Raw genomic sequence first — 21,663 nt, forward strand, 5'->3', positions numbered from 1 at the left:
CCCCAGCAATTCACACCTTCAGCCATGTATCGCGAACAATGAACACCTGCCACAGATGCCATGGCACCCTGGTGGATAGATTATGCAATGTAAAAAAAGGTCGGTCTCACAAAGTTTATTACAAAGTTTATTATTTTCTGTCATGCTCTTGGGCAATCAAGATCTGCCTTGGCACATTGCATGTTACCATGCTGATTTGTGACATGTTAACATAGTGGTAACCCATGTGGATATAAATGGTGGATACGTTTCTGATGCTAAGAAAAACTGAAGAATCTACTTGAATGAATGAGTAAACGTCCTCACCGTGGGGAAACTGGAAAAATTCCAGTAGACAGTGATTGACTAACTACTAGCTCTGCTATACAATGATCTGAATAAGTGACAAACTTCACAGATTTGGGCTTCAATATGGCTGGTTAAAACATAAGATACAAATATGCCAGTACATTCCTTCCCTTTATTCTTAAATCCCTTAGATGCAAGAAATATTTTGTTTTATGAATATTCACACATCATTTATTTTCTCGCTTTTCTATCTTTCTTGGGCCTTTGAAGGGACTGAAAATAGGTTGAAATCTTAAAAGGTGTATAAGACTGTAAGTAGCTCAAGCACAGGCACCAGAAAATAATTCTTACCTGTGAGGTGTAGTTGGTGTGCCTTCTTTTACACCATTTACAGTTGGTTCTACAGGATTTGGCGCACTTGTCCGAGATTCTGTGTCTTGAGCTACAGCTTTGGCACGGGCCTTCTCTTTTTCACGATCTGTCTGGTTAACACCTAGTCGACCACTAGCAACTTTGGATGGCTCTTTCAAGCGAGAAGTAGGAGTCCCTGCAGTCTTTCCTTGTACTGGCACAAGGCTTGCCTCTACAGTACTACTGAGTGGCCGACTGGCGTTCCTGCCTCCAGTAACACTCATGGCACTAGATTTGGCAGGGCGTGGAAGACTGCGGTACTGTATGTTGGTGCGAGCATTGGGTGAAAGAAAGCCAGGCTCTGCTGAACATGAAACATCCAAGCTTGTCTTCCGGTTCCCACTTACGGTGCCAGATGTGGGCTTCACAGGGATTCCTGAGGACTTTGGGGTTTTGCCTAATGTGGCAGAATTGCCAGTGAGAGGGGAAGATGGCGCAGCAGGCTTTTTGTAGCCAAAAGATGATGCAGGACGAGCAATGCCTGAGGGAGGTTTCTTAGCATCTGGTGAACGTGGATCTCGTCCGGCATCAGAAGATGACCGTTGCAGTCCAGCAGTTTTTAAGCTGAGTTTAGATTTGTCAGTTGCTTTCTGCTCTGGTTTACCTACAAAGTATCAAAATAAACTCACTTAACACTGCAAAACACTTTATTAAGTTAGCTAACGTTTACAGCAATACTATCGTGTTGCACCAACAGTTTACACAAAATATATTTAAGCAGAGGTGGGCACAGCACTCAGATATAATTTCCCCTATGACCAGGAAAGACCCAGACTTTTGCGAAAACTTGAGTGTAATTTAGTGTTGTATGAAGAAATAAAAGGTAATAAATAGCAAATAAGGATTCCCACATTCACATGCAAGCTTCTGTCCCTTGTGAATTATGTGCAGGTATTAATATGTGGTTGTGAGACATAACAAGTGGAAAAAATATGTTTTATGCCAGAAGATTTAAACCAATTTTTTTCTGCATAGTGCTGTTTAAAGTGGTTGTAGTCAGAAGGTTTTTTATCTTAATGCATTCTATGCATTAAGATACAAAAAAAAACCTTCTGTGTGCAGAAGCCTCCCCAACACCCCCCTAATACTTTCCTGAACCCATCTCTCTCCAGCGATGTCGACAACCGACTAGAATCCCTTCTGATTGGCTGAGACACAGCAGCAGCACCATTGGCTCCCACTGCTGTCAATCAAAGTCCGTTAACCAATCAGGAGAGAGATGGGGCTCCGTGTCTGAATAGATAACGGGAGCTGTGACTTAGCTTGGGTTCCCTTCATAGCAAGCTGCTTGCTCTAGGGGCACTCAACAGGAGGGAGGGGCAAGGAGAGCTGAAGAGGGACCCGAGAAGTGGAGGATCTGGGCTGCTCTGTGCAAAATATGTTTGTTATTTTTTGAGAAAAAAAAAAAAAACAAGGCATTACAATCACTTTAAGTCTTCCACCTGCTGCAGCTGCACAGTGAAAAATCCTTTCTGCAATTTGGAATATTGTTGCATTCATAATTTTTTTAAAGTATGTCAAAATAGACACTTTGTATAAAGAAAAATATTTAAATAGTTTAATGAATCTAGGGTAAATGCTTTTATTCGCCCCCGACGGGCTGAACAAAAAAAACTGAGGAGCCGGGACTGCCCCCCCACCCCAGAACAAACCAGTCAGTGCTCAAAGCCATTAGATGCCGTTCGGATGCTGGTTTTCCAGTATGCATGTTAGACAAAATCCGGTTGTTCGGCTGGCTTCTGTCAGACAGGCCAGTGTACACATGGACTGAATGTCGGCTGTTTTCTGTTTAACCAGCTGGTACTGGCTGATATTGAGCCCATGTGTACCAAGATTTACTGAGGTGTTCTTTCCTTGTCATTTTTTCTTGTTCTAGTTGTTAACAAAATTTTATAACTCTATTATGTGTGATAAATGATCGTTTGGAGAATGAACAAATATCAGATCTCTCTTACATGCAACAAAAACATACTTTCTATATCTACCATTACCAAAATACCACATAATGTATTATAAAGGCTATATAATATGAACAGAGAGAAAAATGAAAGAACATCATAGCAGGGACCAAATACAATAAAAGGCATTAAAAAATAACACAGTGTACAACCCTAGAAATCAGCTTAAGAAATCTGCTCTTGAAGCGTTGTCAGTACTGATGTGGGTATGCCCTGTGCTCACTGTAACTAGATAATTGCTACTTGATAACTACCACAATCTGCTGTTTGTTTGGGAAAAGAATCAATCAATGCAGAATAGTCTGTGTCCAGCTTAGAATGTGGAGGTTCTCCAAGAACATTTTTTCAGAGATTTCCGCAAACAACATTAAGGGACCAAAGACACACTTATGCATGTGTCTGCATGTTTGCCAAAGCACATTTTTTTTTCGGTGCATTTAGTTTCCAATGGGTCCTCAACCTGCCTTATTTTTTACATTGACTGAGTTGTTTATTATTTGCAATGTGGTGTGCTCAGAGATGGGTACATCTATTTACCATTGAAAATGAACAGGAACACACTGCAACATGCATACACAACCCATTGTTGTTCCATGTGTGAACACTGCCTAAAGGTGACTAAATAGAGACACATGAGATTAGGGGTGGATACTGCAGAATAATTTCTCCTGGATTGCTATGTTGCCTTTGTACTTGCAATACAGAAGGTTGGAGAATTGGGAAAGAGTTTAGCTCACATGCTTCATTTGCTCCCCCCACCTCATCTTAATTACTAGCCACCAGGGCAAGAAAACAAGGAACCCTTTTAAGGATAACATCATGCAGACAGGCAGGCGGACACACAAAGAAGGACCCCCTGGAACTACACAGAAGAAAAGAGAAGAACAGAGCCTGTGGCCATGACTTCAGGTAAGTAAAATGGGCATTTGGATAGGTTGTTTATTTTTATACCAGCAGTTAGATAGAGGTCGGCGAGTGGGATGCTAATATAGTTTGGGCTTTAAAAGCTGAGTTCAACTTTCCATAAAAAAAAAAAAATGCAGAAAAAAGATGTCCATTTATTATTATTTTGATGGGAGCCTGCAGAGCATTGCAACCACGATCAGTGGATCGTGTGTGCAATGTCAGACTCCTGCACACACTGCCTAGGGCTCTCTGTCCATATCTTCCCGGGGCTCCGCGACGCCGGGAGATCACCTCTCCCCTCTCCCTCTCCGCAAACATCTGGGACACGTCACAGGTCCCAGATGATTGCCCAACCAGTCACAGAGCGCAGTGAGGCTCACGCATGCGCAGTGTGTGCCCGGCTGTGAAGTATTGTAGCTGCTGACTTTACTTTTTTTTTTTTATTGGAACTCCGCTTTAATCCCCTTTAAACCACCCCCCCAAAAAAAAAACATTTTTTATATTCCATTTTACCAATTCTTAGATGTGATGGCTGCATTCATTTTCTTTTTAAGGCTTTCTTTCTCCTATTTTCAACTGGTTATCCAGCTAGCAAGTATGTTGTTTTTCAAAAATTAAAGCTCTGCAGCAGAATGTATCAGTTTACATGGATGAGACAAACTATTTAACACTGGCAGGGGTGGTTAAAACGATCAGCTTTTATTTATTCATGTAAAATCTTTATTCCAAAAAGGAAAATAACAGTTTGCTATAACTGATTGTAAAGTGTGAGCTGGAGTTTGGCTTCAATTAGTTAGGGTATTTAAATCTGCTAATACATTTAACACTCCCCTCCCCCCAGACTGACGATGCTGCTGCCTGCTGTGCCTCCTCGGCTCATTCCTCCAGAGTTGTGTCTCACTAATACAGGAGGTATGTTACTGGCCAGATCACCAGGTGAAAACTGAAGGAAAAAGCCCAAAAAAAGAAAACCTATTTAGCCACCACATCTAATGATTGGTAAGCTGCAATATTTAACACTTTTGGCTTGGGGTTTAATACAGCTTTCAATAAATAGATAAATATATTTGTAAGAATTTATTACCTCCGCCTCCTTTTTGGGTGGCTGTTCCAGTGGGAGTGTGGGTAATTGGGGAAGTTACACCAACGGGTGGATTTTTTCCTTTACGCAGTGGCTGGCCAAGGGTTACAGGCTTTTTCGTCTCTGACTTTTGGACATCATCGCTCTTTTCCCGCCGCCATCGAGATGATCCATGATCTGACTTTAGGCTGCCACTATCATACTCCATCCTGCGTGGTCCCCGTTCTTCTGATTCACTATGCCAGCTCAGTCCACTTTCTGCTAATGAGCGTTTTTCAGAATCTGTGCGAAGCTATACAAAAAATCCAGAGGAAAATGATTGAAAATTTGTATTAAACATAGGCTCCTATGAACAACACTAAGAAATCTTTAGCATCCTTTCAAAAATAACCCATAAACAGCATCTTGGAATATTCCTCTTCACCTCACTTCACTAAATGTGTATGCAAGGCTGACCAAGTCCACGTTTAGGACTCCACCAACCCACTGATATGGCCCCACATTATGCAAATCCTACACTTTTAATTTCTTAGCTGCTATTAGGGTTGCACCAATACAACTTTTTTAAGACCGAGTATAGGTACCGATACTTTTTTCAAGTACTAATACTTTTTTTAATGTCATGTGGCAGTGGACTGTGTCAGTGTTTTTTTCTTGTTTGTTTTTTTTTTATATTTTATTTTTTACAAATTATATATATATATATATTTTTTACAATGCTTCCTTTTACTCCTGCAAATGGTCGTTATCTAGTTGATATCATGCCAGCTTCTGATTCATATACATGTGACCCCCATATCCCATCAACAATTCCTGCGTGGGCATGAATGGGAAAATCAGGGGACAGAGCTGCCACTTTAGTTATGATTGCAGGTAGAGTGATTGATTAGGACACAACAGTGTCTGATGATATATATTGATAAAGGAAGTGTCTCTGATGGTAAAATAGACACTGCCACTTTAGTTGTCTGCCCAGCAACCAAATAAAATGTAAACTTGAAGTGTACCTTTACCAAGACAAATATGGGGGCCAGCTACTATGCTAAACCACCGATTTCAGTGCAATCTGAGCCACTGTTCCGGAACAAGTATGCAGATAAGTCAGGGTGACATGCTTTTTGTGGGTTATAGTAACAGAGGATCAGCATGATGGCCAGGGAAATTACATTTGCAGAAATCAGAAATGGAAGCCCCCATACATCATGTCTTTAAAATCTAAGAACAGTGGAAACCAATGTAGAAACATAATTACATAGAACTTGTTCCATGATTCGCAGGACATGTACATTGTACATATACGCTGCTACCAAACAAATTTTCCTCTTTTCCAATTAGTTACTTACAGCAATGGTGGAGCTCCGTCTGGATGTGGTGGGTGTGGAGGGAAGGGAAGTAAGTGACGAGCTTGCGTTGCACTCTTCCGAACTGAGATTCCCTGATGCATCACTCAGGCCACTGCTTATAGAGCTGCTCTCGTCCCAGCTGTTGATATAAAATTAAACATTATGTAGCTTTGCATGGTGCCTATTTGTGCAATTGATTATACTAATGATACATTTTTCAGAAAATAGCATGTGTTTCAAGCATGTAAAAAATGTGTGGATGGCCCTGACTCCATTTTGGGTGCAATGCTTCTCCTGTGCCCAAGCAAGACAGTCACTTTATTTGCACCCTCTCTTATTGTAGGACATAGAATCAGATTGTGCATCTGAAGGTTTTGTTGTTCCCAACCAAGCACATCCTGGACTGTGTTGTAATTACTTAGGAGATATTCCCCTGGCAATGATCCGCTGACTGCACTGGCCCATGCGCACAGGAAGACGGACCCTGCCAGAAACAAATCTCCCACACGCATGCGCGGGAGTGACGATATATCACTGCTCCTGCCACTCACAGTGCCAGAGCCGTGATATCCGGAAGACACGCCGAGGGAACATGTCAGCTCCCTAGGCATGTATCGGGCGATATGTCGGGGCCTCGTTCTAAGGTAAGTATTTCATAATGAGCTAGTATGTGGTGCATACTAGCTCATTATGCCTTTTCCCTTACAGGTATGAAAAAAAAATGAAAATTTCAGCGGGTTTACTACCGCTTTAAACTGGTCTTTAAGGCTAAGTTCACACTGGCATTAAAAGCAGGCGTTTGAGAGGCGTTAAAAATGTTCCTTAGACACCTATGCACAAGATACAATAGACAGCACACATTGTTGTTCACACAATCAAAACATGAAGCATTAGCGTCACTTCAAATTTGAAGCCTCATGTCAAGTCAGGAGACATTTGAAGCCTTTCAAAGATTCCCCTTTCAAGTCTAAGGAAACGCCTCGCAAATGCTCTGGCAGGCAGTTGCGGTGCGGTTGCGGGGTGTTAAGATTAGTTAATTTACTGTAATGGAAGAGACATCTGTGGAGAGGTTTTACTGCACATTAACGTTCATCAAGCACTTCAAAACTGCCAACAGGGCCTTGTCATAAAGGCTTGTAAAATACCAGACTAATGCCCATACTAAAGCTCATTAACACAAGTCTAACGTCCATACTAACACTATAGGAGCATTTGTTAACCGTTAGAAATGTAGCCAAGTGTGAACAAGCCCTAAGAAATACATTATCCTTCCATAGATTAAATATAGTTGCTTTTAGCTTTTTATAAATGGCAAGGAATCCAAAGCGTTTTGTCAACCTTTTCATCCTTATATGTTAACCACTTGCTGCCCACCATATAGCAAAATGACGGCGGCAAAGTGGTTTTGATATCCTGACCAGACGTCATATGACAACGCCAGGATATCAAGCCGCTGCGCAACCCCCCGGGAGGTGCGCATCGCGGTGATTGTTTTTGCGGTGTGTTAGTCTGACACACTGCAACTCCAATCTAGGTAAAGAGCTTCTGACGGAGACTTTTTACCATGTGATCAGTCATGTCCAATCACAATGTAAACAGGAAGAGCCATTGATCTGCTTTTCCTCACTCGCATCTGTCAGATGCGAGTAAAGGAGAGCCGATCGGCTGCTCTCCTGACAGGGGGGTTCTGTGCTGATTATCAGCGTAGCCCCCCCCCCCCCCCCCCAAGGATGCCCACACTGGACCACCAGGGATGCCCACCACTAGTCACCACCAGGTATGTCACCCTAGACCACCAGGGATGACAATCAGTGCCCATAATGGATGCCAATCAGTGCCCACAATGGGCATAACTGATTGGCAGGCATTATTGTTTGGCACTGATTGGCATTCATCAGTACCATCTATTAGTGTACATCAGTGCCTATCTGTGCCACCTATCAGTGCCCATCCATGCCCCCTATTAGTGCCCATCTGTGCTGCCTATCAGTGCCCATCCGTGAGGCATATCAGTGCCCATCCTTGCCACCTATCAGTGCCCATCTGTGATGCCTTTTAATACCCATCAGTGCAGCATATCAGTGGCCATCAGTGCTGCCTATCACTGCCCCATCAGTGCCGCATATTAGTGCCCATCAGTGCCGCGGCATATTAGTGCCCATCATCAGTGCCCATCAATGCCACCTCATTGGTGCCCATCAGTGTAGCCCAATCAGTGAAGTAGAAAACTTGTTTATTTACAACGTTTTGTAACAGAAACAAAAAAAATGTTTGAAAATTTTCAGTCTTTTTTTTTTTTTTTCGTTTAGCAGAAAATAACAATCCCAGAGGTGATCAAATGCCACCAAAAGAAAGCTCTATTTGTGGGAACAAAATAAAAATTTAGTTTGGGTACAGTGTAGCATGACCGCGCAATTGTCATTCAAAGTGCGACAGTGGGGAAAACTGAAAATTGGTCTGGGCAGGAAGGTGTATAAGTGCCCGGTATTGAAGTGGTTAATATTTGATCAATACTGTATTATTGTTGAGTTTTGTGTTTGTATGTGTTATGGGCACCAGTAATTGGATGTGAAAGGTGATACAACCAAAATCAATAATCATAGTGAGGCAATTGTAAAAAAATCAAACCTAAAAGTATATTGCTATATTATTTTTAAGAAACGTGAAGCTACAGAATTAGCTAGAAACAAAATGACAACCAAAACTGGATAATACTGTGCCTGACAAATGTATTTAGCCAACTAGAATATGTCCCGTGCTGACACGTAGCACCTTTCAGTCCCCTGGCTGTGTCCAGCAAGTTCAATTCAAAATCCTACACTTTGCTATTTATTTACATTTTACTTTTTTGTACATTTTGTTGATATGTTGTTTCATGCAAGGACTCTCTATATGACATACAGTACAGCATTTTTCATTAGTATAAGGGCAAAACCTTTTTTTTTTTTTTTTAGTTTTGAATAGAGTGGAGAGAGATTAGAAAACCTGTCAGTTTTTATTGTTAAAGTGAACGTAAAAGAAAATCACAAATTTTGGGTTGTCCCCAGAAAAGTAATAGAGGGGAAATCTTCCAATGAGGACACTAGTTCTGGTGATGTAGGGGTCCTCAAGGAAGTCCCTTGATTTGCAGGGGTTTCCTCTCACTTCCCGTTTGGCTATGGGGCAGGAAGTGAAGGGAAATCTCCACAACAGGACAAAGATGGCAAAAAATCTGACAGGGGTTATAATCCTCCTGTGCTCTATCGAAAATGACAAAAACATTTTGCCTATAGTTCCACAACAATCTTAATTTCTGAATCAGCCTAAGAGATGTGTGATTATTCCACATTAAAGTGTATCTAAACCCAAAAACAAAAATGAAATATACTGCAGTATACCAGTCCTTAGATGTAGTAGCTGCTTTGGTTTTCTCTTTCTCATGTTTTTTTTCCTGTAGATCACACCCCCTTCCTGTCTTTACTCATTGGTTTTCATACATACTTGACTTTGAGAATGTCGTCCTTTGTTTATCTTCATCAGTCATGGTAAATTGATGGAACTAGTAGTTCTCACAATTAATTAGGTTCATTATGGAAAGTGACAAGGACACTTTGGGATTGATTTACTAATACTGAAGAGTGCAAAATCTGGTGCAGCTGCACATGGTAGCCAATCAGCTTCTAACTTCAGCTTGTTCAATTCAGTTTTGATTAAAAAAAAAAAAACCTGGAAGCTGCAGCGGCAGAGCTGCACCAGATTTTTCCCTCTCCAATTTTAGTAAATCAACCCCTGTATTTCTAGCAAGATCAACAAGTACAGGCATACTCCACTTTTAAGTACACAATGGGGTTTATTTACTAAAGCTGGAAAGTGCAAAATCAGGCTCACTTCTATATAGAAACCAATGAGCTTCTAATCTCGGCTTGTTCAATTAAGTTTTGGTAATGAAACCTGGAAGCTCATTGGTTCCTATACAGAAGTGAGCCTGACTTTGCACTTTCCAGCTTTAGTAAATAAACCCCATTGTGTACTTAAAAGTGGGGTATGCCTGTATTGTCTGTGCTTGCTGAAGTTCTTAGCCTGGAAAGTGAAAACAAATGTAGCCACCTTATCTAAATACTCTAAGCAGCAATATATTGTTTTTTGTTTTTGAGATGCGTATGCATCTATGGATGATCCATGCTATTTTCAATCAATTTATTTAGTTGTTTGCAAAGCAAATCTATTAGATGTGTATGTGTATAATTTCTATATATTTCAATTAACTGGAAAAAACATCCAACACAGACATTATGGCTGTATAAACATATTATGTATTTATGCAGTAACCAGTCAGGAAAGCATTTTTTTTTATATCCGCAGGGCTAGCTTCAAAATATATATATTTTTTTTATTTATTACAGTATTTCTTCAGTTACAAACAGAAGAAATGAAAATGTCTGCGACTGAGTAATGAGTTAGAAGCAGCTGGAATTCCCAGTAGAGGAAGGTCCACTATTGAACTATTTGAAACCTTAACTTTCAAAACAAGCCCTGGCCAGCTGTCCAGACAGCTGCTCTATTTGCCTGTGACAACGATAAGAATGGTTGGGAGACTTATGACATCATTTACTACAACTTTTATCCATAATATAAACAATGATGATGTCACAACTCAAGTAGAACAGGTAAATCGAGAACAGAAGGTGACAGTTTTGTTTATTTTTGTAAAGAGAAGATCTGAAGACAGATTCCAAGACATTAGGCATAGTGTATAAAAAATGCCCTGTGTTAGTCTAGACTTATTTAGGTGTTTAGTAATGTTTTCAGATAAAGTGTACACAGATGTTGGCACACAGATGTTGGCACACAGCCCCCTGAACAGTGGAATACATGTAGAAATTGTAACTGGCTTTTTGGGTACCTTGCCTAATAAGGCATTATTGTTCTGCTAATATTGCCATCTAACACTCTCCTTACTGTTACAAATTGCAGATCCTGGTGAGAATAACGGCAGCAATCACAGGGCTCTTACTCAAAGGCTAACTCAATGTTGTACACGGCTGTAGCAGGTGTCCCCACTTAAAGATTTATTGGTGACAATGGTCGATGGGGAAAACATTGATGGTGAACCCTGACAGCAATAAAAATCTCTGGTTTCAATTTTTCCCCAATCTATCCAAAATTAGGAAAATAACATTTTGGATAGAGTTTGTCTTTGAATTAAATAGTAAACAGTTCTAGGATTACTGTCATAGAATCCTATGTAGCAACAAGAAGACCTGGGATTAGGACTGGCTGGCCCAGTGCAAGATGCCCACCTACCCGCTTTTACAGGACAAGTAGATATTTGCTTATGTGTAGCTTAAAGAGACTGTTCACATTTCAAATATGCAATGATAAGGAAGAAGGATGTTAATATGTTGCTATGGTTACTAAAGTCTGACTCTTTCTATTCATACTTGCTGGTAATCACTACTGAGTGCAGAAATCCCAGTGGAAAAGCACAGTAAACAGGTTATAGGTTATACATTCCCTGTATAGTCTGATACATAACTCAGCCCTATCTCCTGCCTGTGCCTCCTTTGACACCATGCAATAATTTCAATGGGCTGTCCTGACCCTTATCAAATATTGCTCTGCACCAAAATACATGGTACTTTATTACTATGCATTTTGGCATGTGAATTAGCAAGATGTGCAGCGGTGCCCTGTCATGCGTCTGCAGAATGCCATTGTGTTTTTGTGCCTTGCAAGAAAGCATTTGATTTTGCACCAATTCCGCAATGCACAAGTGTGAAGGTACTCTGCAGGACACAAGATAACACAAGGTAATGGTGCGTTCCTTCCTTTCCCTGGAAGGGAGTTATGGCCAATCTAGCCAGTGTACACGGTGCAAATTTCTTTCCTGCAAGCACGGAAAGAATCTATTTTCTGCAAAAACGGGTTGCAGGAAAGAAATTCGCTCAAATTCCCCCATCAACACAGACAGCGTTGACAGGGGAATCCCCCCTGCCATGCTTCTGCCAACCGCTAGTGATATTCTCACTTAAGAGCCAGCAGGCTGGTTGTACCCAAGTTGAACGATTAATCAACTTGGTACATTCAGCCTGCCCATACATGGTTCGAGTCGGTGTCTGCTGAACCAGCCTGAGATTCGAACTATCTATGGGCCAGCCTAAGGCAATGGGATAACAGAATGCATCATGGGAACAGGACTGCTTGATTACATTCTTTACAGTGCCATTTTGTTGATAAGAGCCGATGTGCAGAAAGCAAAGGGACTGAGTAATAAATAGCATTGCCATTGTCCCCTAAATATGTTCCTGGGTACATATTTAGACTCATAGTATGGGGCTAAAAGGGTGTTTCCAGGTAATCTCAGTCTACAGTCACACACTCCCACCATACAAATTGCATATTGAACACTGTCTATGCCCTCCCCATAAACACTGCACACTGAGCCCAATTACAGTCTGGAGGTTCAGCACTCAGAGTGTAGCTCAGTTCAGCAGCAGTCTCTATCTCCTCATAACTCTGCAAAAGCAAAGTTTCTTATTACTTCCCATTGGGCAGCCCAGCACTGGGCTTCACACACCACTCTCTATCCTGTATCCATATCAGCAGTAATGTGTCCCGTCAGTACACAGAGCATTCTAGCTATTCTGACAGCAACAGAGCATGTGCATTAAACCATCAGACACTGACCGCAGTGTGTGTGCATTAACCTTTCACTAATCTACAGTGCTAACCCATGAGTCCCCTAGCTTATTATCAACCCTTCAATGACCTGTCTGCAGTGCATATGATCTGCTTCAAGAGCACATGCATCAAACCCTTACTTCTCAGCCTTTTGGCTAGATCAAGTATAGTATCTGTTCTTATCAGTATCCAGCAGGGGTGCTCCACACTTTATCTGGTCCTTATGGAAAGGATAATTGTTGTATAGTGCCCTTGCTGGTATTATGGGGGTTCTGAGGTACCTTACCAATGGGTAAGGAAACTGAATAGAGCATGCACCACATAAGGTGTGGGATGAAAGTACTTTACTGGCGTGTAGGGTTACAAGGGGTCAAGTGCCTCCTGATTGTAATGTGCTACCTGGTCAAGTCATGGGCTGGGAGCCCATGATGTCAAGCATTCACCGGGACTGGCACCCTGGGAGTGCTTCTAGTTTCATTATGGGTTTGAGACCTCACTGTGAAAATGAGCACTTTGCCAGGACACCCTTGCCTTTTTTTGGCACTACGCCTCATGTACTAGGCCTTTTGGCTGAGACTGGGGCAACATTTTTTACTAAGCTGCAAGACCTAGCCATTATTTATATGCATATTTATTGTTCTCTCCATGTGTGTCACCTGCGCTTATGTTTGTGTTACCTTTTCACTCTGGTTAGAGGGTGTGGGGTCCTTGGGCATACCCAGAAGTCTAAAGGGAGGATGTGTGGTCATTAGGTTCCTTTCACCCCTGCCTAGAGGAGTCTCTCTTCAGGAGAGCTCCTCACCTAGTTCTCAGTGGTCAGCTGCGCTGATCACAAGGAGAGGGATCTGTGTGTCCCTTACCCCCATCAGGAGCCTTGCGCCCCAGGGTGTTAGAGAGGGGTCCTACTTCTTCAGGAGGTGGAAAAGATATACACCCTAAGTGCACTTTTTTGTGTGTGTTCACAAGCACTTCTTTTGTTCACTTACGGGTGTTTAGTGTGCACACCAACCACTGCCATAAAAAAAAAACATGCATCAACCCCTAAGTGTAAGCTCATTAACCTCTTAATGATTTGTCCTCAGCATATAAGCATGACCCCTTAGCACTCAGCCCCAATCAGGTAGGTTAACTCCTCAGGTTCCATTCCTCTGGGCATATGTGATAACCCTTCAACACTCAATCTTCAGTCCATGTGCAATATCTTCATAGTCCCCAGGCATTCCTCTTCTTCTGCACATACATACTGCCCGCTGTCATACCCTCCACACTCACATCCTGCATATACTGTTGGAGAGGACACTTCTTTAGAATTGTTTGCTCTATCCCCAATATCCCCAACCTTTCTTGCTCTGGAACGGGTACACTTACTAATGTTTTATTAAAAGTATGGCAGTGTTAAATGGTATGGCTGTTAATTATAATGTCTTACATTTTGCAGTTCTTTCATGAAGAAATTCCAAAGCTTCACAAAGTTCTTCCTCACAAATGTACATATGTTTATTATTTGAGGATACAGAACTGGTTCTATCTGATGACACTTAATTGAACAATGCCACACAAAAGAACACAGAAACACCCTTAGGTTTAAGTTCAGTCTCTTTAATCAACCAGAAAAATGTCCCAAAAAACAATAGTGGCTTAGGGGACTTTAACTGTGGCACAAATTATTTTATATTGATAACAATGACTCAGAGTTTAAACAGTTCATTAAAAAAATATTTTGCATGTTTATTAGCAAAGCCATAAAATATGTATAAAATCATTAGAAGTTTTTTTCTAAGCACCTAATACTATATGTATAAATGGGACAAACGTCTCTAGATACAGGCATACCCCACTTTTAAAGAGGAAGTATATGTTAAACCCCCCCTCCCCAAAAGATAACCTGCAAGACAAAAGCATTATGAGCTAGTATGCATAGCATACTAGCTCATTATGTATTACTAACCTCAAACTGAAGCCCCCAAAGCCGCCCTAGTCTCCCCCTCCAGCCGCCGACATGTTGTCCCGGAGTTACTTCCGGGTATCGTGGCTCCAGCGCTGAGATTGGCCAGAGCCACAATGACGTCACTCCCGTGCATATGCATGGGAGACGCTGGTAACGGCACGCAGACTGATGCAGCAGCACATAGGTGCCATTGCGTCAGTTTGCTCTAGTGTGCATGTGCCCATGTCATTGGCACATGCAGGGGACAGGGGATATCTCCTAAACCGTGCAGGTTTAGGAGATATCCTGGTTAGCTGCAGGTAAGCCTATATAATGTTTAAAAATAGGGTTTACAACCACTTTAAGTACACAAGGAGTTTATAGCAACCAATGAGCTTCTAACTTCGACTTGTTCAATTAAGCTTGGGTAATAAAACCTGGAAGCTCGCAGGTTTCTATGCAGAAGGGAGACGAAGTGAGTGATTTTGCACTTTCTAACTTTAGTAAATAAACCCCATTGTGTACTTAAAAGTGGGGTATGCCTGTACTATGATATCTAAGCACTGACACTTATACTCCCTCAAGAATTGTTAACCCAGTTTATATACTGCACATTGTACAAATGTTATAGTATACTGCATTATGGTTTTATATATATTGTATGGCTTTGCTAATAAAAATGTAATGTATTTTGTACAATATGTCTGTTATGCATTTTTTTGATCCTGAGGTATACTAATCTAAATTAACACATCTAATCACATTTAAATTATCCACTTTGGGTGTCAATCTTTCTAGGCATGCAAAATTCTCGATTCTTTTATTCAAAGCTTTCTACATGGCCTTGACCATGAACCATAAGCTGTAGAGAAATTCATTTTTAACAGGGGTTCCCTGAAAACCAATAGCTAATTTCAAGAGTTCCCTTGAGGTAAAACAGTTGAGAAAGGCTGGTATATAGCAGCAGTGGCCCGTCCATATGGGGCACAGGGATGCCACCCCAATATTCCCTAATTTACATGCAGGGCGCTGGACGCATGGATTCCAATGGGGTTTTCTCTTTTTTTTTAGAAGCACGTGATTAGATTAATAGATCCTGAGGCCTTAATTGGCTTAAAAAAAAAAGGGTGGGAGCAGTGTGTTACAACAGTGAATAAATATTTGACTCGACTGGCTGAGAGGAGAAGCAATCCTATTGGCCACCGAGGAGGAAGAGGGAGGAGATGCAGAGGAAGTCGCATCGTCATTAAACTGAGGAAGGAGGAGATGCAGGGTGAAGCCACGACCTAGATGGGTAAGTGCAGGGACAACTTACAGATTGCCCCCCCCCCCCCCAAAAAAAATATACCACCAGCCACCACTGGTATATAGTACACAATTACTTTATGTTTTTTACACAGCGAGGGAAATTTACCAAAACTGGGTTACTCAGAATCTTGTGCAGCTGTGCATGGTGGCCAATCTAGCATCAGCTTGTTCAATTAAGCTCTGACAATAGAATCTGGAAATTGATTGGTTTATATGCAGAGCTGCGCCAGATTTTGCACTCTCCAGCTTTAGTATATCTCCCCAAATATGTCTCTAAAGCCCCATACACACTATCAGATTTTCTGCTGTTTTTTGTCTTCAGATTTACCAAAACCATGTAGTACAAGGGCCTGCCTGATTGCATACAAATTGAAACTCCTAAGGTTTGACCTCCTATGATATGGTTTTGGTAAATCTGAAGGAAAAAATCATCAGAAAATCTGATAGTGTGTATGGGGCTTAAGGCTAGCTAAACATCATTCTTTGCAGCTATTACCTTTTGTACCACCACCCTCTCCCTTTAGAATGTAAGCTCTACGAGCAGGGCCCTCCTGTACCTTTTGTATTGTACTGTAATTGTATTATCCCCCCTATACATTGTAAAGCGCTGCGTAAACTGTTGGTGCTATATAAATCGTGTATAATAGTAACAATAAAAAGTGGTTCTATATTTGATGCAGCATATTATAGCAATGAAAATCTCTTAGGATCAGTTTTTGATCATTTCCTTTACCAGCACACAACAATTATTGTTGTAACAACCCTGTTGGTATGCATCACTCCACAATAGCACTGAGGACAGGAAGGTACCATAGTCACCTACAGGATTAAGCTGCTTATGAATAGGATAACATTGTACAGTTAGCAAAGTTATATATTAAATGTCTGGGGAGCAAATAGTCTATTCTCATGAGAAAACTACTCTAATCCTAGTAGTCAGGTAACCAATTAGTTAAAAAGCTACAGTTGTCACCTGTGTTTTATGCTTTATCTATAGAAAAAGAAAATATATGACTATATGCTAACAGCAAGACTGAATTGCCTAGCTTGTGAATACTTTATTCATTTCATTCTGCTTTATCAGAAGTCTACAAAGTTATGCAGGAGGTAAATTGTTAAAAAAAAGCCAATACATGATTTATTATTGCTCATTTACTCATGTATGGCCTAATTCTGTGAACACAGCAGCAGCTATGGCAGAGAAATTGTCATCCACTTGTGTTTTGTCTTTAAGTATGAATTGCTTTTGCCACTTTGGGACCGGTTTATGAGATGGAGATTTCAAAACAAGTGAGTTGCCTCAGGTGGTATCCATGCTGAGAAAATAATCCTAGAATCACGTCTGCATGAACATGCTTGGGCTCCCGGGCTCCCCCCCCCCCCTCTATTATTGATATGGTTTCCAATTAATGTGTCCCAGTTTTTCCATATATGATAATTGGGAAAGGAGTTTTCTTATTTTACCAGATCTGTCTTTTTGCACAATGTCCCTTGATTTGTACTAATTTTACACGGTTAAGATTGCTTCTGAGCCCAGATAATTTTTCCTATTTTTCCTATCACAAAAGCTAGCAGAAAAATGGGTTTGCATGGACATAAACTTAATTTTCCTTTTCTTCAATTCTTATATTTGTGGTCCGGGGCTTCAGAATCAGACATGGTATTTTTGCACAACTTTATAACTGAATTATGGGATCTATTTAAATCTAGAAGAAATACCTAATAATTGGGAGAAATAAATAATCCAAATAAGACCAAAAGCAGAAAGTAGATTTATCCTTTACATTCTACTGAAACATGTGTTCATTATAAGTTCACAGATATGCATCTTTAACATTTGACCTAAACCCTCTTAAAAGATTAAACACATCTTTAGTTACAAATGACAAGCGAATGTATAATATGGCTGAAGGCTTCTGCTGAAGTATAGACTGGGATTTGAATGACAAGGCAAGGAATACATAATGAGATAATCCCTGAAAAGCTAGACATTAGCTAGGAAAAAGAAAAAAATACCATGAAATGGGATTGACACTGAATCCATTAAGAACAGTGAGCATAATCAGCATAGCACCAAAATAGCCTAAAAAACATCAATACATTGTTAAAAGCCAAGGTTTTTACTTGTGAAAGATAGGAAGTCAATATCCTGGTGTGGTGCCACCTGTTACACAATAAACAGTAAACAAAACCAACAATATTACTTTAATGAGGATTAAAAACTAAATAAAGCTTTGTTCTCTTGCTTGTAGTGTCACCACAGGAGGTGCTGGGGGTACATTTGTCTCAGAAAGGAATGTCACTTGGTGTTCTCTCAGAATCTGAATAAGTCATGTTCTCTGTCCTGTACCCCAGAGCCTTTGGGTGGGAATAAGTCTCAATTTATAAGGCTAGGTTTTACCTGTTAGCCAGACTTTGTTACTAGTTTCACTGATGCACAGCCTATATATATATATATATATATATATATATAAGTTTTCTTTATTTTCATGACTATGAAAATTGTAGATTCACACTGAAGGCATCAAAACTATGAATTAACACATGTGGAATTTTATACTGAACAAAAAAAGTGTGAAACAACGGAAAATATGTCTTATATTCTAGGTTCTTCAAAGTAGCCACCTTTTGCTTTGATTTACTGCTCCGCACACTCTTGGCATTCTGTTGATGAGCTTAACCACTTGCTTACTGGGCACTTAAACCCCCCTCAGTCCCAGACCAATTTTCAGCTTTCAGCGCTGATGCACTTTGAATGACAATTGCGCGGGCATACAACACTGTACCCAAATGAAATTTTTATCATTTTTTTCCCACAAATAGAGCTTTCTTTTGGTGGTATTTAATTACAGCTGGGAGTTTTATTTTTTGCTAAACAAACAAAAGAAGATGCAAAAAAAAAAAATCATGTTTAATAGTTTGTTATAAAATTTTGCAAACAGGTCATTTTTCTCCTTCATTGAAGTGCGCTGATGAGGCGGCACTGATAGGCTGCACTGGTGGGCACTGATAGGCTGCACTGGTGGGCACTGATAGGCTGCATTGGTGGGCACTGATAGGCTGCACTGGTGGGCACTGATAGGCATAGTTAAGGCGGCACTAATAGGCACAGATAAGGCGGCACCGATGGGCACAGATAAGGCGGCACTGATGGACAAAGATGGGCACAGATAAGATGGCACAGATGAGTGGCACAGATGGGTGGCACGGATGGGTGGCACTAAGGGGCACTGATAGGTACCACTGATAGATGGGCACTGATAGGTGGCTCTGATAGGTGGCACTGCTGGGCACTGATGGGCGGCAATGCTGGGCACTGATGGGCACTGGTAGATGACACTGATGGGCAAGGATATGTGGCACTGGGGTGCAGCACCTTTGTTGAGGCAGATTGTGGGCACTGCTGGGTGGCACTGTGGGCACTGCTGGGTGGCACTGTGGGCACTGCTGGGTGGCACTGACGGGGGGCACTTATTTTTTTATCATCTTTATTGATGAGGGGGCAGGTGGGCACTGGCAGGGCTGGCCGTGATCGGGACTGATGTCCCGATCACGGCCGCCGGTGATCGGCTTCTTTTTTTTTTCTCCTCGTGCTGTCAGCGCGAGGAGGAATAATAGCCGATTACCGGCTCCGTTATATCACATGATCAGCTGTCATTGGCTGACAGCTGATCACGTGATAAGGGGTCGGGATCGACCCCTTGCTCTGATCGGTGATCAGGCGAGTCTCATGGACTCGCCGATCACAGAGCGCGCCGCACGCGCCCCTCAATAGACGTAGTCCCGGAAAAGGAGATCCGTGCTGTAGCCGGCTATAGCGCGGGTCCCAAGTGGTTAAAGAGGTAGTCACCTGAAATGGTTTTCACTTCACAGGTGTGCCCTCTCAGGTTTAATAAGTGGGATTTCAAGCCTTATAAATGGGGTTGGGACCATCAGTTGTGTTGTGCGGGAGGTGGATACAGTACACAGCTGATAGTCCTACTGAATAGACTGTTAGAATTTGTATTATGGCAAGAAAAAAACAGCTAAGTAAAGAAAAACGAGTGGCCATCATTACTTTAAGAAATGAAGGTCAGTCAGTCCAAACAATTGGGAAAACTTTGAAAGTGTCCCCAAGTGCAGTGGCAAAAACCATCAAGCACTACAAAGAAACTGGCTCACATGACGACCGCCCCAGGAAAGGAAGACCAAGAGTCACCTCTGCTGCGGACGATAAGTTCATCAGAGGCACCAGCCTCAGAAATTGCAGGTTAACAGCAGCTCAGATTAGAGAATAGGTCAATGCCACACAGAGTTCTAGCAGCAGACACATCTCTAGAACACCTGTTAAGAGGAGACTGTGTGAATCAAGCCTCCATGGTAAAATAGCTGCTAGGAAACCACTGCTGAGGACAGGCAACAAGCAGAAGAGACTTGTTTGGGCTAAAGAACACAAGGAATGGACATTAGACCAGTGGAAATCTGTGCTTTGGTCTGATGAGTCCAAGTTTGAGATCTTTGGTTCCAACCACCGTGTCTTTGTGCGACACAGAAGAGGTGAACAGATGGACTCTACATGCCTGATTCCCACCGTGAAGCATGGAGGAGTAGGTGTGATGGTGTGGGGGTGCTTTGCTGGTGACACTGTTGGGGATTTATTCAAAATTGAAGGCATACTGAACCAGCATGGCTACCACAGCATCTTGCAGCGGCATGCTATTCCATCCGGTTTGCGTTTAGTTGAAACATCATTATTTTTCAACAGGACAATGACCCCAAACACACCTCCAGGCTGTGTAAGGGCTATTTGACCAAGAAGGAGAGTGATGAGGTGCTGCGCCAGATGACCTGGCCTTCCCAGCCCCCGGACCTGAACCCAATCTAGATGGTTTGGGGTGAGCTGGACCGCAGAATGAAGGCAAAAGGCCCAACAAGTGCTAAGCATCTCTGGGAACTCCTTCAAGACTGTTGGAAAGCCATTTCAGGCGACTACCTCTTGAAGCTCATCAACAGAATGCCAAGAGTGTGCAGAGCAGTAATCAAAGCAAAAGGTGGCTACTTTGAAGAACCTAGAATATAAGACATATTTTCAGTTGTTTCATTTTTTTGTTCAGTATATAATTCCACATGTGTTAATTCATAGTTTTGATGCCTTCAGTGTGAATCTACAATTTTCATAGTCATGAAAATAAAGAAAACTCTTTGAATGAGAAGGTGTGTCCAAACTTTTGGTCTGTACTGTGTATATTTATATATATATATATATATATATATATATATATATATATATATATATATGAGTTGATATGTATATGAGTTGACTGATGTTCAGTGCTTTCTATATATAATTCCCTCTGCTGAGAGAAGCTGCTGCTTTGAGAAAAGGCTGAATGATGGCAGAAAAGTATGAACTTGCTGTATAAAGTCCTCCTGCATTGAAACTATGTTGTGCCCTTGTGTTACATAGTTAGTCTGGTTAAAAAAATACACAAGTCCTTCCAGTTCAACAAATAAAAGAAAAAAAAAGTACAATCCTTTATACACAATGCTACACCCACAGTTGATCCATCGGAGGCAAAAAACCCCAGGAAAACATGATCCAATTTGCACCAGCAGGGGAAGAATTTCCTCCCTGATCCCCCAAGAGGCAATCGGATTTTCCCTGGATCAACGTTACCTATAAATGTTAGTATCCAGTTATATTATCTACATTTAGGAAATAATTCAGACCTTTTTTAAAGCAATCTACTGAGCTGGACAGAACCAGCTCTAGAGGGAGTCTATTCCACATTTTCACAGCTC

At 41.4% G+C, this 21,663-nt stretch overlaps 1 protein-coding gene and 1 non-coding gene across 12 annotated transcripts in view; one reads left to right on the forward strand and one right to left on the reverse strand.

Annotated features, from left to right (window-relative positions):
- The window catches only part of NAV1 (neuron navigator 1), a 269,078-nt gene that overhangs the window by 87,582 nt on the left and 159,833 nt on the right, over nucleotides 1-21,663 (reverse strand). For all 11 annotated transcript variants that reach the window (XM_077481467.1, XM_077481466.1, XM_077481464.1 and 8 more), the window contains 3 exons: nucleotides 5,988-6,126; nucleotides 4,648-4,936; nucleotides 640-1,303 (listed from right to left, as the gene is read on the reverse strand). In XM_077481467.1, the coding sequence (XP_077337593.1) occupies nucleotides 640-1,303; nucleotides 4,648-4,936; nucleotides 5,988-6,126 (1,092 nt within the window). The remainder of the gene's footprint in view (nucleotides 1-639; nucleotides 1,304-4,647; nucleotides 4,937-5,987; nucleotides 6,127-21,663) is intronic.
- On the forward strand, nucleotides 12,783-12,970 carry LOC143986395 (U2 spliceosomal RNA). Its single transcript, XR_013276506.1, has one exon. It is a non-coding gene; the product is annotated as a U2 spliceosomal RNA (small nuclear RNA).

Source organism: Lithobates pipiens, unplaced genomic scaffold, assembly GCF_037356315.1.
Source record: "Lithobates pipiens isolate NorthernLeopardFrog02 unplaced genomic scaffold, aLitPip1_a1.2 Scaffold_16, whole genome shotgun sequence".
NCBI lineage: Eukaryota > Metazoa > Chordata > Amphibia > Anura > Ranidae > Lithobates > Lithobates pipiens.